Below are 18,063 nucleotides of genomic sequence, written 5' to 3' on the forward strand. Positions count from 1 at the left end.
AGTATCAGCAAGCTGCGACAGGGGCTTCACTTGTGCAAGATGCTTCCATCGAGTCAAGCCTGGCTCGATTTCAATGAGTAGAGAGAAGTTGGAGTAGTCAGCAACACTGAGTAAGGACCTTCATACCTGGAAGACCTAAATTCCCTACTTTCTGAACCATTAATTTGTCCCCCACTTGTACAGGATTTTAGCCGTTAAATTAAATGCAGCAGTCTTTACGTCTCCAGTCTTTAAGTCTCCAGTCTTTAAGTCTCCTCCATTTTGGACGCTGAGGGCACTGAATGGGCATCCTTAAATGCGTATAATGTGTACCCAGGATCAGAGGGTACAAAAATAAAATCTACCTGTCAATGTGTAAAAGGTCCTCGCGGGCGAGGACTGTAGCCAATTGGTATCATACCTCTTCATAATCGTGGCTTTGTTTGTAAACGATGGATATATCTGGTCAGTCTATCCCTCACAGGTTGTAACATCTCTGGCCAAAACCATGTTTGTTGTAACATAGCATTAGTTTTATGAACCCCTTGGTGTGCAATGCTGTGGTACAGATCAATTAACTCAGTTTGATATCCTCTAGGTGGAACAACCTTTTCATCTAGAGCTTAAATTCCTTCTTCATTTAAAATAGCTCCTAACTTTTTTGACATATTTCACGATCTTCATCTGTGTACAATTTAGATAGAGTTTCTGATCCTGCACAATTTGGATGGACAGGGAAAATTGCAGTTACCTCTCCAAGTGATGCACCCTTGGCCGCCTCTCTCGCAGCCTTATCAGCTAGCGAGTTTGCTTTTGCCCACCAATCATTGAAAGTACTGTGACCTGTTACCTTGCAAACCGCAACACTGTTAGGTGAAATTTTCTCGCATGCATCAAGAATTTCTTTAATAATGGTTTTATTATTAATGGTCAGATAGCCGCAACGTTTCCAGACAAGGCCATAACTCCGCACTACATGATAACTGTAGGCACTGTCAGTAAAAATGTTCACATAGATGGAGCTATTTACATCTGCAGTTAATTTAAGTGCTAGATTTGAAGCAGCTTTCAAAGCATGCAGTTCAGCGATCTGAGCACTTCCTCCCCGTAGCGACCCCTCAGCCAAGACTTCGCCCGTCCTCCCCTCTACTACCGCCCAACCTGTGTAGCGTGTTTCTCCAGCATAGAAGCTGCTGCCGTCCACGAAGATGTCCATGGCATCTGCAAATGGCTCATCTCTGACGAAATGTCCTCTGTCACAGATAACCACCTCAGCACAGTCATGTGCACTCCCTTCGTTCTCCATCAGGGAAGCAGGGTTCGTCCTGTTATCTTTGTTTCAGATAGCAAACGTAAAAAGCGATGTGGGGTGTGTAAAATAGTCTGGTTATAGCCGACGATGTGCTCGGTGACCTTCAGCGCCCACTCTGCACAGTCCAACGCCATCAAGCACGGCATCTGTCCTTTCATAGAAGAAGGAATCACAGTTGAGAAATATCCAACAGTTCCAAAACTCTTGTCACCTTTATGTTGTCCCAACACACAGTTGTAAGCATTCGGGCCTACATGTGTCCAAATGTGGAGCGGTTTTGTCATGTCAGGGTGATGTAACGCAGGAGAAGAGGCTAATGCGGATTTGAGGAGAGTGAAAGACTCAGTCATGTCTGCTGTCCACTCTAGAAGGGAAGCACCCGGAAGGCCTCCTTTAAGAGCCTCTGTTAGAGGTTTAGCCAAATCAGAAAAATCAGGGATGTAAACCCGCTTAAAATTAAATATCCCCATTAGTGATCTTAAACCAGTAACTGTGGTTGGCTTCTTTCATTTTGTAATTGTTATGACCCGATCTGGAAGAGGTCTTTTTCCCTCACGACCAACACTCTGACCTAAAAATGTCATAATGGTTAAAACAGCTGTGCTTTCCGTTTGTTTAGGAGGAAGCCAGCTTCTTGAAGTGCTCTCAGCAGGAGAGTGAGTACACTCAGATGCTGCACCTTATTTGGAGATGCAAGAAGAATGTCATCACAATATTGAATTATAACAGACGGAGCGCATGATTCTTTTAAAATGGTTGACTGATTGGCAACAATGGGGGTTGCTTTGGTGGTCACAGCATTCAATGCGGTGTAATTTATAGTAAGCCTATAGCTATCGTCTGGCTTTTTTTTACAGGCCACAGGTGAATCACATTGAGAGGCACATCTTACCACAATCCCTGCTTTCACGAGCTGGCTCACAATTGCCTGTGCCGCTCTCTCTGCTTCTCTCCGAAGAGGATACTGAAATACTGGAGGAGGTACAGGATCTGAAACATTCAGAGGTTCAATTCTGCAAAGACCAACATCAAGTTTAGAAGTTGATCACAAATCTGGAAATTTTTCAGAAAAGTATTGTATCATTGGAGAGTCAGTAGACTCTCTCTCATTTGCTGTAACAGCTCCAATGTTAAATTTAGGAGTTCCATTTTTGCTGACAACTGGTATGGGAACTGGCAAAATTTGACTAACTGTATGATTCTTAGTTAATAAAATATCTGCTTCCAATTTCTCCAATATATCCATTCCCAATATAGTGCCAACTTGACTTTCTCCCACCCAGAATTGCACCCAAAAGGGTTTGCTTAAGTGAATAAATTATTAAGGGAAATAATTGAGACTGTGTGAAAAGACTGCCATCAGATAATCCTCGAAGAGTCATGTGTTTATTTGTAAAATGTAAATTAGAGTAGCTAAATAAATATGTAGCTATCCTGATCTCAAGTGCTTTGGTCAGTCTGTCAGCCTGTGGCATCAGCAGCTTAAGCTGTGCCTGCATGTCGATTTCCTTTTCTCTGCATCACCTCTATTTTGAGAGCGAGGCCGAAGGGGGGGGGGGCAACTTTGCTGGCCGTTGCTGTTGCTGAAAAGAGGAACCCTTTAAAAACATTTTAAAACTTAAAACAATGAGAATCCAAATCAACAGCTTCTTTTGTAGCAACAAACTCTTTCAAAGCTCGTGTGAAACGCTCAGTATATTTGACAAAGGGCTCATTAGGGCCCTGTCTGATCAATTTTACATTAGTAAAAGTTTGGATTCCTGATCCAATCACATGCTGTACTTCAATACGCAGTTCATTAAATTGCGTAACAAAATCATTTGCGGTTGTAATTAGTACAGTTAGATTTCATAATTGGCAGCGTGTTCACAATACTATTTAAATCACGCACACCCATAGTTCGATAGACCCCCACTTGTCCCCCTGCTGTTGCTTCCTGATGTCCTGGCAGAGTCTGCCCAGGTAAAGAAACAGTAATGGGTGCCATAGGGGCCATGTCTCTTCCCATTCTCCACTAAAGCGTGGTAATCTTGAATATAATTTCACATATTTGATCCCAATCAGCCTCAGCTTCTTCCAAACTGCCAGGAGAAATAGCAAACTATTTTCCACCATGCTCAGAAATATCTGTTACATTTCTGCCAGTTATAAATGTCATCAGTCTTAGGAGTTTTGCCTACGTCGGCTCTCGGCTCCTTCGTTACAAGATTTAATAAATCCCACATATCTTGTAGCATCTCTATCTGCTTGCGCTAAATTATAAACCTGTACAATTCTACCATTTCTGTCTGTCAAAAGCCCTTTAGCTTTCCTTATCCATAAACAACATAAAACACGTGCATATTTCTTTTGTTCTTTGTGATCAGTAATTTCCTTCAACCTGTTAACTGTCACCCCGTCCCGAATATGGGACACCTACGTTGACTATAAAATATTACAATCAAATCTAATCCTGAAAAACTATATATCATTTGAAAGGTCTAAGATTCCCAAATATATATTTTACCAATATTTTGTTGTTTTGTTAAAAATTATGTAAGAGAAATACTAAATGAATTTATGACAAGAGTGCACCCTCAGAAATCTACATTACAAAAGAAGATTCCTCGTTGCCTTTTTCTTTATCACATTTTAGAAATCATCAGAAGTTATATATCACTTGAAAACATAAAATCTCAAAAATCATCCTTTAAAACCCATTTTAAAATCAGACATTGCATTACCATGTAAATGGTACATCAAAATCATGTTACAAAATGTTTTCAGTCATGAATTATAAAAATTTGGGTTTGTATCATGCACATTCAAGTCTATCTTCAAAAGTGAGTGACAGTTAAGGGGTCAACACCCATTCACTTGGTCTGCGTGGACCCGAAATCTCTCTAAACCCATCTTTAACCATTTTCTGTCTTATTTCTTCTACATTACCCATGCCCAAAGCAGCTACTTGGACAGTGAGAGCTTCATTTGGAGTTTCTTTTATTTGAACAGGTGCCATTATCTCATGTGCTGACAATTCCAACAAGGAAAAGGTTTATTCAATTTAGATACACCCAGTTAAAATTATTTATTTATCTTTACTTATTTTTACTTAATTCACCGTCTGACAATTTACTGATTTAAATTTAGTCGCAAGGTGGGGTTCTGCTAGTGTCGAGAACTGCCGAGGCTAATCCCAGAGAATATATCAAAACAAGAGTCCGGCATTCAGATCCGACCAGCACGCTGTAAGTAAACCCTCACAGCGCGTGTCTCAAAATACTGTTGCCCTTTCGGTTTAACACAAAAGTGCTCGCAATACACCCCCGGTAACCCAGCAGGATGTAAAAAGCGCAGATATTTATCCACACTACCAGTAACCCTCAATAGTGAACAACACATTTAATGCCACGGATCGCCGTCTCGTCCCCCAGCGCGCTGATTTTTCATAAACGGTTAAACCACCGCCGACGGTTACACCACCGTCTTGCCCCAAACTCGTTCTCTTGCTGCAGTCAAGAATATCGAACGAAATGGGTCCGCAGATATACCTCCTAGACTCGGCAGACCGCACAACAGAAACCCATAAAGAGAGAAAGTTAAGCCACTCACCTCTCCTTAACTTCCTTGCGTTGCATCAATACTTCAATTGTTCGATTTATCCTGCAGCGGTGCCTCCAAAACTGATGCAAAAAAATTACTTTCAATCCAAGTCAGACGGTGGGCTGGTATTTTAGTATGCAAATTTATTCAAAGAATATAGGAAATGAGAATACAACTCATAACTTGCAAACAGATTAGTAAGTATTAAAACCAGCTTCAAATATAGAAAATACAATTCCCAAAATTAATATGGTTTTAAAAGCAATCCATATATGATGGATGTTGCCCAATTAAGATTAATACAAATGATTATAAAATTCAAAAGTAATCAAACTGTCCAAAATGTATTTCTAAAATAATAATACAAAGCATATAAGAACTTGTATATCAAAAGTCCAAATAATACAAGTCAAGGTATTAGAATTCAAAATATCTAAATAAATTCAAAGTATTTAAATAAAATCAAGGTATTTACCAAAGTATCTAAATAAAACCAAAGTATCGGACACAATATCTAAATTGAATAAAAGTATCTAACACAGTATCAAAACTGAATAAACCTGTAAGATGTTCAAAGTATTCAAGTGAGCCCGAAACAAAAGATAAAGTAAAGATGAGAAACCAGAGTTCAGTCAGGTAGAGCCTAGCCTGAACTCAGTCAGAGCGCTGACAGGGAGGGGAAGTTGAGTAGCTCTTATACCCTCAAAACATCTGTCAAAACAATAAGCCTCGTGATCAAACCGGAGCCACGTCTCTGCAGCCACATCTCCGATAGATGTAAAAACACTGATCTCATGCTTATCTATTCCAAGGTACCCGGGGAGCCTTGCAGACCTGTTTCACTTCCACATTTTAGAAGGTCAAAGCATATAATCATTGATGTTTGGACTTCACTCAGTTAAATGCAGGGTTACAAATATCTCAGGAGATTGGCTGTATTGTCTCCCTTATCAAAACTCAAAGGATTAAAAATAATTCAAGATACAGACATGTGGAACTAAAACCCAGACATACAGAATCGCAAATAGCTCTAAAGCAACATTGTGGAACTAATATTCAGACATACAAAATCATAAAGCTCAAAATATAAATGTTCTGTTTAGCTAATGAAAAATTACTGTATATTTATCTTTATATCTATATCCTCTTGCATAAGTCTTCTAAAGTCTGTGACAGCCAGTTAGGGCCTCTGGAACGGACTGTCTTGTGCTTTTGAGCACGTAGCAAATGTACACGTGGCAGAGATCAGAAATCCGGATACATCAAAAAGTAATAACATTGGCTACTGATGATATACTAAGATCTTACAAAGCAAAACGTTCTGTATGTGCAATAAATTGAGCATTATTTACAACAATATTGTATATATGTAGCTATATTCCATAGCCTCAAGCCAATGAGGAAGTCCAATTATTTTCTGCAAACTAGTTCTTTAGGACAATTTGTTTTCACAAACTGGTTCAACTAAGCATTTCACCAGTTTATGTAATCATGTGATAATGTAACATACACACAAAAAAAATTATTTACCGTAATTCCTCAAATAAAAACTGGTAGTCAAATAAACGTCGGGCCTCTGATAGTGGCCGGGGGTGTGGTCAACATGGACAAATAAAGGCCGGTCTCATGCTTGAATGGCTTAACTTGTTAACCCTCTGGAGTCTAAGGGTATTTTTGGGGCCTGGAGAAGTTTTGTCATGCCCTGACATCAGTGGCGTAGCCACGGGTGTGCCTGTGCTACCCACAGTGGCAGCTGGCACACCTAAAAATAGATGCAGAATTATTTTTTATAAATAAAGGGGGAAAATTGGGTGGATAATCAGCAGAGTCACATAACAAACATACATGCCCACTGCTGGAGCAGTTCTCATTCTCGAGTCAAGAACCAGATGCATCGGTTTTCGGATCACCAGTACACTGAACCGAGAACTGTTTCCGTGGAACGTGTCCGATTTGAGAACCGATGAGCTGATGACACAGCGCATCTGAACCAAACTGGTTCTATTGGTGATTGATTCTGAACCGATTCTGTGCTAATATTATGATCTGTCCACTGGAACGCTATCACTTTTAATTTAAAACTGTTTATTTAAAACAATTACTTATCAAATAGATGGAATTAGAAATAATAATAAAAGCCTGCTTCAAATAAAAGCCTGTTACCTTCTGCAGTTCAGGTAAATAAAGGCCCCAGTTTTTATTTGAGTAATTATGGTATTTCAATTGTATAAACATTTTACATCTATAAAGATTACATAGTTTTAACAAATTAATAAACCTAAATGTGAGTCAAATGCATCAGTCGTTCATAAATCAAACAAGATTTCACATAAATGTTCTTTTATCCTAACTGTTTCTGAAACAGGCCTCATCAGGCATTCTATACACTTACATTTTAAAGAGTTTCATGAAGGTCACCAGTAGCAAACAATGGATTGGCTCTGCTGGACAAACTATTTAATTACACCATTTACAAGCATTTTATGTTCTGTAAAAAAAGTTCAAATCAGTGTCATATCGTTGGCAAATTAGCAGTTAAATAATCATAATGACACCACACGATAAGGGATTTCTTCAGACAAAAAAATATTTGCAACAAGCCTCGAATCGGGCCATGCCCCCATTCATTCAGGGGTGCAAATAAATATAAAATCTGCTTTAAATTCTTCAAATGTGTAGCTAGCCTTAAAGAAAACTTCGATCCATGTAAAAAAAAATGGCATACAATGTTCTCATAGAGTCTCTGTGAAGCTTAATATCCTAGTCAGACATAATTCAGTATTTTATGTTTTAAAGGAAGTTGGGCTTCTTTTATTGTGAGAATCAAAGCAGCATCTCATGACAACCCTAAAAACAATGAGAGATTCTCTCACAATCACAGAAGATAGGATGACTGTTAATACTCAGCTTACTTGAGTTTGTCCAGATGGCTGAGTGTTTCAGAGAGCAGCTTCACTCCTGATTCTCCTGGGTGATTGTAGCTCAGATCCAGCTCTCTCAGGTGTGAGGGGTTTGAACTCAGAGCTGATGCCAGAGCAGCGCATCCATCTTCTGTCACCAAACAGCCAGATAGTCTACAACAGCAAGTTTTAAAGTAACAGCAGCCTAATATTCCAGTTGCTGTCTGTCTTAATATTTATCAAACAGCAAATAAGAAAATCACTCACTGCTCTTGATTGAATAAATTATATACATAGATTAAGATTTAATTAAAATTGTATGTATACTGTGAAGATGATGCAGGTTACTTTAATTTCTGTGTACATGTCCTACCTGGATTTCTGTTATACCTACATGAATATTTTTAAAGGACTGTTTGCAAGGTCAATTTGTACCACACTGAGAGTTGAGAGTACAATGAAATCTCTTTTGCACCGTCTCATGCTTGAATGGCTTAACTTGTTAACCCTCTGGAGTCTAAGGGTATTTTTGGGGCCTGGAGAAGTTTTGTCATGCCCTGACATCAGTGGCGTAGCCACGGGTGTGCCTGTGCCACCCACAGTGGCAGCTGGCACACCTAAAAATAGATGCAGAATTATTTTTTATAGTCTCAATAAAAAATGTTTACTAAACTTGGGCTATTGTTGTTTACTTAGAAAATATATATATTTTTAAATCAACCCTTTAACGCGTAAGTTACAAATATTTTAACTGACCCCGACGCGTCATGATTGTCATGTGACACACCGCAGCCACTAACAGATGTATCGGTATTTGTTTTATTTAGTTTTTCATTTTTTATTAAAATATATACACAAACTTGCTTACCATGTCAACTATCTGATATTCCGATTCTTCGTTTAAAAACCTTTATAAATTATCTTGATCTATAACGAGATGAGCGCTACAGTTCAGAGTCCTGTCAGCCGGCTTTTACGTACAGCACTTGAATTCCCCAGTTTCTCCTGAAATACATGAAAGTTAGTGGCTGTTGAACTGGACGAAGAATAGAGTAAACTTTATTGTTCTGCTATGTGTGTCTGATATATGAATAAAACGTCTGCAAATTACATTTGATTAGATCGTTTTTGCTGCTTCCATGGACATCAGTGTGTATTTTACAAACTACCAATGAATTGTTTTACTAGTGATTATGTATATTTAAATGTATGAAACCTAAAATAAACATTATGTGGTTGAAAACACTGCATATTAATTGTGATATATTACAAGCACTGAGCGCGTCCGTCTCTGGCTCAGTGCCAGCCAACGCGCGAAAGCAGTTTGAATCTGGCAGTTCTGTGATGCCACTGAACATTCTAAATCATACTCTCAGGGGCACAGAAATAAGAATCCAATATATGGTGCAATAATGCTAAAAATGTTAAAATGTAAATTTACATTTTAAATTATTTTTGTTAAAATATATCTGCCGACATTCGGACTGCCAACCAATCAGCAAACAGCAGCTGACTGTGACCCCAGCAGTCTATGATATAAACAGATAATTTTTGATTGCACATTGCTAGCTAGCAATATGTCGCAGAGCTCCTTTCTTAATTTTTTTTAGCAAAAAACCTCGGCTTGATGGACAGCCGGACACAAGGCCTAACGTTACACCTGATGAGGATGTTTTTTCTCTCCCCGGGCCCAACATCAACAGACAGTGTTGCCAGATTGGAAATGTCCAAGTATAGTACCAGAAGTTCAAAATTATCGTATTTGGAAGAAAATTATTACATTTAACAATTAACTACATTAATTTGCACTAGTTCTTTTGGACAATTTGTTTTCACAAACTGGTTCAACTAAGCATTTCACCAGTTTATGTAATCATGTGATGATGTAACATACACAAAAAAATTACCTGCAAATTACCACTAGGAGTATGGTTGGACAGAAGCAGTGCGACCAAAATACTATCCCATAATTTTGCACAGTAATCTGACAATAAATGTGGCACACCCAGATTTTCATATGCACACCCAGATTTTCATATGCACACCCAGAGTCTCTTTTCTGGCTACACTATTGCCTGACATTTGTGCTTTTTCAGTTTCTTATAAACATATAAATGGCTAAAGTCTAATCTCACTGTAATCAGCACAAACTGGGCTATATTAATATGTGAGCACCATGTATGAACATGATTGTGTTTTTGAGAACAAAACTGTTATGCCTGGTTAGTGAAAAACTAAAAATGTAAATCGCTTGAATAAGGCATTAAAACACATACAGAACATTAGTTCCCGGGACTTTTGAGAACTGGAGCTTGTAACCTAGAATTTTTCTTTCTGAATTATGTGAAAATCATCTTGTTTACTCACTCACAGAAAACAATATGTTGATTTTAAATTTCTAAGACACTTTTTGTTGGTAAAAGTCATATGCGAGTATGCGTGAACTATCATGAATATCATTGTGATTTACACCTGAGAAGACAAAGGCCTGCATAATGATTTTGCATTGTTTTACCCGCATTGTTTGTTGCAGTTGCATTTCATGTTACAGTTACATTTATTTGTTACATTTATATTATTTACATCAAGCTTTTGAATGGTATAGTATTGTATATTGTTATTGAAACTTCATAATGTTTCACTTGATTATACATTTAGTCAGGTATTATAGTTTGGAAAAAGTCTTCGGAAAAAGTCTAACTAGTAAAATGTTATCAGGAGAAAATGCCTCAAAACGCGTATACACGTTAATCGACTCCAGAAGGTTAACCTGCACCTTGACGCCGACACACTGAACGCTCTTTGTTTGCAAACATCAATGTTTATGAATAGATTAAATGAAATGGGACAAAATTCATCTTTACAAACTATATATCATTCGAAAGATCTAAGCCTCAAGCATCAACGACAGATTACGGTTTTTCAATAGAAAGCTTATAAGTAATGTATTTGCAAAATTTGTGTAAACAGTACATATCAAAACATGTATAAAAAATGCAGTACTTTTTCACTTAACTTCACTTTTTTCATCACTTTTTATCTTTTTGAACATTATCAACTCTGGATGATGGGTAGTAAAGCCCAAAGGGTCTTCTTTCCAAAGAAAATTGTGTGTATAGCAGACTGAAGTCAGGAACTATTACAATTTTTAAGTTAGGTAGGTAATTTTCAGCTGTGAGTCCCATTATGGGGGTGCTAGTCAACAGATTAAAACACTTTAACGTTTAATCTGACAAGGCCTCAAACATGTGAAAATTATAAACTTTGAGGGAGCAGGACTGGCCGTATCATTCAGATTAGTTAAGCACTGCATTCTCTTAACAGCAGGTAAGCAAAATTGTATATGCATACCACTACTAGTGAATAAGACAGTGTATTACAGTGTAATGCAAACATTTCTGAAAGGTCTGACATGACATAAAAAATTTACCTTAACAATACTGAATAAAAAGCTGTTTGTTTACATTGCGCCTCACATTATGAATACAATGTTTTGGATACAAAAATCTAAACTTTGTGATGTAGACAAATTATGGTGAAAACTTTATTTTATTTTATTGTATATATATCGTGGATATATTATTTACTTGACATAAGATGCATTTGGTTTTGAGTCAAGCTCTTCATTGTAGTACTACGGTGATATCTCTTCAGCGCACAGTGTGAGCAGGTCAAACTACAACGAAAAACGATTAATACCTGGATCTTGTTCCAGTAATTGGCGTGGGGAACCGGTATTTAAGCCGGCTGAGGACCGGTGAGTGGAGAGAGCTGAGGACTCCTGGGAGGGAGAAACGGAGGAGCTGGAAGCCCAAAGATATGAAGGCTGCAGTATTGTGAAGTAGAAAAGTACTAATAGAAGTGTATGCGCATGTGGCGATTGTTTTTCTTTGTTCAAGTAATAAAATATCCCACGAGCCTCAGAACGCCGACCCCGATCTCCTTCCTTCTTACCCGATCGAACATTGACTTTATTACAATGTGCATTCGGGCCTTTTTTGCAAACAGCCTTTTAGTCTTAATAGTAAAAATGTTTTGTATAAATAGCAAAGTGTATTCTGTATGAAATTATGAATTGAATGCCATTGATTAAAAACTTGCTATCAAATGCGTCACTTTACTGGTTATCTCCAGTGCGCGCAGCTCAAAACAGAAATGCAGAACATGCAAACGTTTTAGGCTAACGTTATAATGAGAGCACTATTGTAAAAAAAAAATGTTTAAATATAATTACAGTTTCGTCAATGTTAATTGTTAGCTATCTGTTAATCAAAACATAAAATATTATTTACCCCGTTTATATCTGCAAGGTGTCCATTACAAATTTCCCCTTTGTGTTAACATCAGTAATTATGTTAGTCGAATGTCTGACTTGACTCTTGTTAATGTATTTTGCCCCACTCCCAAACATACTCAACTATCTATATGCTTTTTCAAATAAGGGGTACCCCTTGGATCTGATTTGTAACACCTCAGATTAAATTGAGATTGATGTGCTCCAAGCTTTCTATTAACCAATAAATTCAATTAGTTCATCTTTTTAATTAAAGACCAGGTGCTTTATGTTTCACAGAATGCTATGCACTGTGAGTTAAAGACATATATTTAATACCCAAGTATGTTGAGTTGACAGTTAGGACTCTTCAGTCCAGCACATAGCAGCTTCACTCCTGAGTCCTGCAGGTCATTGTTACTCAGATCCAGCTCTCTTAGATGTGAGGGGTTTGAACTCAGAGCTGATGCCAGAGCAGCACAACCTTCTTCTGTCACCGAACAGCCAGATAATCTACAAAAGCATTCTAAGTGTTAATGTAATAAAGAGATAATACAATAACAAAAGTGCTTCAAGATGTGACCTGCAGGCCAAATGTCACAGTCATAATTTTCACCAAACAGCCAGATGATCTGCAAAAAATTGTTAATGTTAACATGCTTCGTTTTAAGATATATTTTTGATTTTAGACACGGGATGTGGGGATGCTGTGGAACAACACCCCTTATAGAGGACTGTATAAATGATACAAAAACACACTAATCACAACAATTTATGTTTTGACTAATGTTACTTGTAATTGGGCTATAAGTCTGAATTTGCTGAATTTGTTATATATATATATATATATATATATATATATATATATATATATATATATATATATATATATATATATATATATATATATATATATATATATATATAAGAAAAGAAAAACATGTTTTTCCCTAGCGTTCAATGTGATGACAAAACAGCAATAAATGGTTTGTATGTGTTCATAAATATATATATATATATATATATATATATATATACAGTACAGACCAAAAGTTTGGACACACCTCATTCAAAGAGTTTTCTTTATTTTCATGACTATGAAAATTGTAGAGTCACACTGAAGGCATCAAGGGCTATTTGACCAAGAAGGAGAGTGATGGGGTGCTGCGCCAGATGACCTGGCCTCCACAGTCACCGGACCTGAACCCAATCGAGATGGTTTAGGGGTGAGCTGGACCGCAGAGTGAAGGCAAAAGGGCCAACAAGTGCTAAGCATCTCTCTTCAAGACTGTTGGAAGACCATTTCAGTTGACTACCTCTTGAAGCTCATCAAGAGAATGCCAAGAGTGTGCAAAGCAGTAATCAAAGCAAAAGGTGGCTACTTTGAAGAACCTAGAATATGACATATTTTCTCACTTTTTTGTTATGTATATAATTCCACATATAATCCAACATGTGTTAATTCATAGTTTTGATGCCTTCAGTGTGAATCTACAATTTTCATAGTCATGAAAATAAAGAAAACTCTTTGAATGAGAAGGTGTGTCCAAACTTTTGGTCTGTACTGTATATACACACACACAAACACACAGTATCTTATGAAAGTGAGTACACCCCTCACATTTCAGCAACCATTTTAGTATATCTTCTCAAGGGACAATACTATAGTAATGAAACTTATTTATAAGTAGTCAATGTGCAAATTGTAAAGCAGTTTAGATTTTTGTCAAAATAGCTGCCAACAAAAGTGAGTACACCCTAAGTGACAGCAAAGATGTCCTATTCATCATGTTCATGTTTTTGTTTGCTTGACAGGACCATACAAATTTGCATATCTTGTATCAGAGCAGTTAGGATTTGGTGCTTTGAATACAATTCTCACATACGGACCACTGGATGCTCAACATGGCATCTCATGGCAAAATAACTCTCAGAGGTTTTGAGAATTAGAATTGTTGCTCTCCACAATGATGGCCTAGGCTATAGGAAGATTGTTAACACCCGAAAACTGAATTACAGTACAGTGGCCAGGATAATAAGTTTTTCCAAGATGGTTTCCACTTGGAACAGACCTTGCAAGGGTCAATCAAAGAAGTCGAGTCCTCGTGCTGTGCATCAGGTGCAGAAGCTGGCCTCAAAAAAAAAATTACACATGAGTCTACGCTTCATTGAGGGAAACATGTATTCCAACATGTGCTGTGACATTCCTAAGCAGAACATGATGCCCTCGCTTCAGGAACAGGGCAGAATGGCAGTTTTTCAACATGATAACAACCCCAAACACCGCCAAGATGACAACTGCCTTGCTGAGGAAGCTGAAGATGAAGTCATGGCCAAGTATGTCTCCAGACCTGAACCCTATAGAGCAAAAGGTGGAAAAGCACCATGTGTCTAACATCCAGCAGCTCAATGATCTCACTATAGATGAGTGGAAGAGGATTCAAACAACAAGCTGTGCAGCTCTGGTGAATTCCATGCCCAGGAGGATTAAGGTAGTGCTAGACAATATTGACATTTTCACTAGGGCCGGGTAAAAAAATTTATTTTTCGAATAATCATTTTTTTAAATGTGGTCGATTCAAAATCGATTCTCAAAGGCCATGAATCGATTTTTTTTCCATATTTATTTCCGCACACATTGAACGTAAGATTGGCATTAATCTAATTACAAATCTTCTCCACTAGATGTCACCCTCTTATGTGCCTTGTGCGATGTTACCAATGAACCCGTCATTCATTCATTCAGTGCTTAAAGCAGTGGTTCTCAACCCGCGGCCCGTCACTAATTCAAATGCGGCCCAACATATGCTGAGCACACACACACACAAAACTTTTGCAATTCACTTGAAGTTCAAGCAAATAGAAACACCATATACTACGCAGTAATCATCCTTAATTGATGAAATGTGGCAAAACATCTCTGGAGAGAACCTCATATTAATAAATTCGAAAGTGTTTTCCATATTTGGATCAACAGGCTACATTTGTGAACGCACATTTTCTGCAATGTCGCGCGTCAAGTCATGCTCCCGTGCGCGTCTTATGCCATCGGAGAATGTGTGCCGAGGCTCTGAGCAGACGATCGCGCGGACAGATGCGAGTGGTCAGTAGTCTTCAAAAGCACAATTGCACATGTTCAGGCAGTGTGAAGAAGCTCATTGCCAATCGAACCTGTGCAATCTGTCAATAAAGAATATAAAGACAGTGATGTGCAATGATTCTGGGCAATTATTTGTTCACGTTTGTTGCAGAGTGGACCATCAGCGTGCGCTTTCGGAAGTATAAATGGAAGAAGTCTGCATCTGCGCTGACAGTGTGTGCGTTCGGATTGCTCATTCGGAAAGTATAACACAGGCTTTACAATCGCAACTTCATTGTGCTGTTACTACATCGAGCCGAATTTCACAAAATTGTTCAGCTCCCGACAGAGTCAGGTGTAGTAGAATTATTTATTTATTTCAATGAATCTAATCGATTAGATATGATAATATTTAGGCTATAATATTATAAATCAGGTTGGTTTGTATTGATGACGTAATGTGCGTGCGGCCCTGGAGACTTGTACTTGGACCATAATGCGCCCCGCTGGAAAAAAAAGGTTGAGAACCACTGGCTTAAAGGGTTTCAGGTGCTTTGTCGACGTTGATGCCACCTTCAGATAAAAAGTCAGAGGTATGGAAGCATTTTAGATTTCTTAAGCAAGACGACGACGATAGTGTTGTGGACTGTTCACTTTTCTTTTTTATACATATAGTATTTGTATTAAATCTATATTCATTGACTTGAATCGAGAATCGAGTACAGAAAATAGATCTTAAGATCTTTGCCCGAACCCGACGGGACCTGATCGGACTTCATTTCGATTTGGGCTTCATTTATAATATTTTACACAGGCTTGGGCTTGTGCGGTAAATGAGCGGTGATGTAATGTGTTTCGATTAGCGCGAGAAAGATGCGAAAATGTATGCTGAGTAGTTGAAACAGAGGCTTGCCTCTGACGATTACGTTTTGGTAGCACCAGCAACTAAAGCAAAGTCTGTGGTTTGGAAAAGTTCTGACCTTGTTTATAATGGGAATCCTCGAACAATGAGCCAGAGGGTTATATTGCTGGATGCACCATCAGTGAGCGCAGGAACGCACTGAAGAAATCTACAGTGGATTCAATCATTTTCCTCCACAAAAACACTTAGGCCTTACCTAATCTTGGTGAGAAAATGTTTTTCAAATAATAACTAAATATTAATTGAGTCTTAAATGCATAATGTAGACAGAGTAGGCTATATAAGCTAATGTTGGCATTATTACTTTATTATGTCAGCTGCTATGGCGAAGCAAATCCGGCAGAGCCTTTATCTTAATTAATTTCGTTATTGCCAAATACCCATCTTAATTTAGATTTTATCTTAATTCAATTTTTTAAGAAAGACTTGTTTTTATTGGTGCTTTGGCCTATTTATATGCTAAATGAGCCTATGCTATTTATAGAGTGCTAAGATATTATGATGTTACAGATGACTTATTTTATTTTTTTGTTCAAACTTCCAAGTGGCCTATTACGTTAGTCATGTATAAATTATGTTAAAACATGTATAAATGACTCATTCCTGACAAAAGGCAAAAGAGCTGTGCATGCATACATTTGAATATTGTAGGCTTGTAAATGGGTTCGGGCTTTTAAAAAGCTGTCAATCAAAATGTACTTGTCGGGCTCGGGTCCTGTCGGGCTTAACTTTTAAGGCCCGATTGCAGCTCTAATAGAAAATCGAAATAGAAGATCGAATCGAGAATCGAAATCGAATCGATTTGAGAGCTTATGAATCGAAATCGGGTTTAGATCGCGTACAAGAGTCATCTTTAGGGTTGGACCGATAAACGATCACCCATGGCTGACAGACAACACAATGTTGAGCCGGCATCGTGATCTCCACTCAATAACTATGGTTCATTTAAAAGTAAAAGTTCACAGAGTTTTTCTGTTTTACAGTTTTGTATCATATGTTACCATTATTTGTACAACCAAAAACAACAAAGTATTTAAAGTTTTTTTTCTGCTGCAACTGAATGCTCCAGAGGGTTCACCAAGGGTTAACATACTGGAAGATTAAATGTGAAGCCAAACCTCAGTATGTTGAGTTGACAGTTTACACTCTTCAGTCCAGCACAGAGCAGCTTCACTCCTGAATCCTGCAGATAATTGTTACTCAGGTCCAGCTCTTTAAGGGAGTTTGATGATTGTAGAGCTAAACCCACAATTTCATAATGCTGATCAGTGAGATTACAGGATGTTAATCTGAAAAGGGAGAAATGGTTAAAATGCATGGAAAGATCATGCTGGCTGACCATTCACTCTCTGGTCTTTATATCAGGAAGTAAAAATAGGAATGATTAAAGTCATATTTTGTGAGGATTATGTGTGATGCTTCAATTATTTTTTTCTTAATTTTACAGAACTTTATTGTGGAATGTTTTAATAGCTGAATGCCATTACAAATATTTAAGTCGGACTGAAACAGAAGTTGAGATTATCTTTTCTACTGTGACATCTATCTGAGTGAGTTGTAGGGGATTTCTCTCCACCGGCATACCTGCCAATAACCTCGCATAAAAAACGTTTTTATTAATTGAGGACAACCACCACATGGATGAGCAACGACACTAAACGAGAGAGAGAGAGAGAGAGAGAGAGACTGACTGAGTGCATTCTCCATAAGGTTAAGTCATTCATGGAAAAAAAGAAAATTGTAAGCCTTGTGCAAAGACTAATGTTGTCATAATGATAATAACATTTGTTACATTTATATAACACTTTTCTGGGCACTCAAAGTTTTAAATGGTTTAGAATAAACACTACAATATTCCATTCAAAATATTTTATGGTGATTTTAATTTAATATTGTCCTAATATAAATGATTCTTTATTATGTTAACCGGTTACATTGGATAGATTATATCTCTCCATAAAGATAGTATATTCCATCATATATCTGGCACTTTGAGAGGGCGGTGGGACTAGACCA

General features: G+C 37.7%; 2 protein-coding genes across 4 annotated transcripts in view; both read right to left on the bottom strand.

Moving 5' to 3' along the window:
• Positions 1 to 18,063, bottom strand: part of LOC132140798 (NACHT, LRR and PYD domains-containing protein 3-like) — a 263,118-nt gene that overhangs the window by 230,455 nt on the left and 14,600 nt on the right. The window lies entirely within an intron of this gene.
• Positions 1 to 18,063, bottom strand: part of LOC132140837 (NACHT, LRR and PYD domains-containing protein 3-like) — a 31,725-nt gene that overhangs the window by 5,050 nt on the left and 8,612 nt on the right. For 2 of the 3 annotated variants that reach the window (XM_059549857.1, XM_059549865.1), the window contains exons 4-6: positions 17,166 to 17,336; positions 12,386 to 12,559; positions 7,786 to 7,947 (exon numbers count right to left, since the gene is read on the bottom strand). In XM_059549857.1, coding sequence (XP_059405840.1) covers positions 7,786 to 7,947; positions 12,386 to 12,559; positions 17,166 to 17,336 — 507 coding nt within the window. The remainder of the gene's footprint in view (positions 1 to 7,785; positions 7,948 to 12,385; positions 12,560 to 17,165; positions 17,337 to 18,063) is intronic. The other variant, XM_059549873.1, reaches the window with a different exon arrangement.

The sequence above is a fragment of the Carassius carassius genome, chromosome 1 (genome assembly GCF_963082965.1).
Source record: "Carassius carassius chromosome 1, fCarCar2.1, whole genome shotgun sequence".
In the NCBI taxonomy this organism is placed as follows: Eukaryota; Metazoa; Chordata; class Actinopteri; order Cypriniformes; family Cyprinidae; genus Carassius; species Carassius carassius.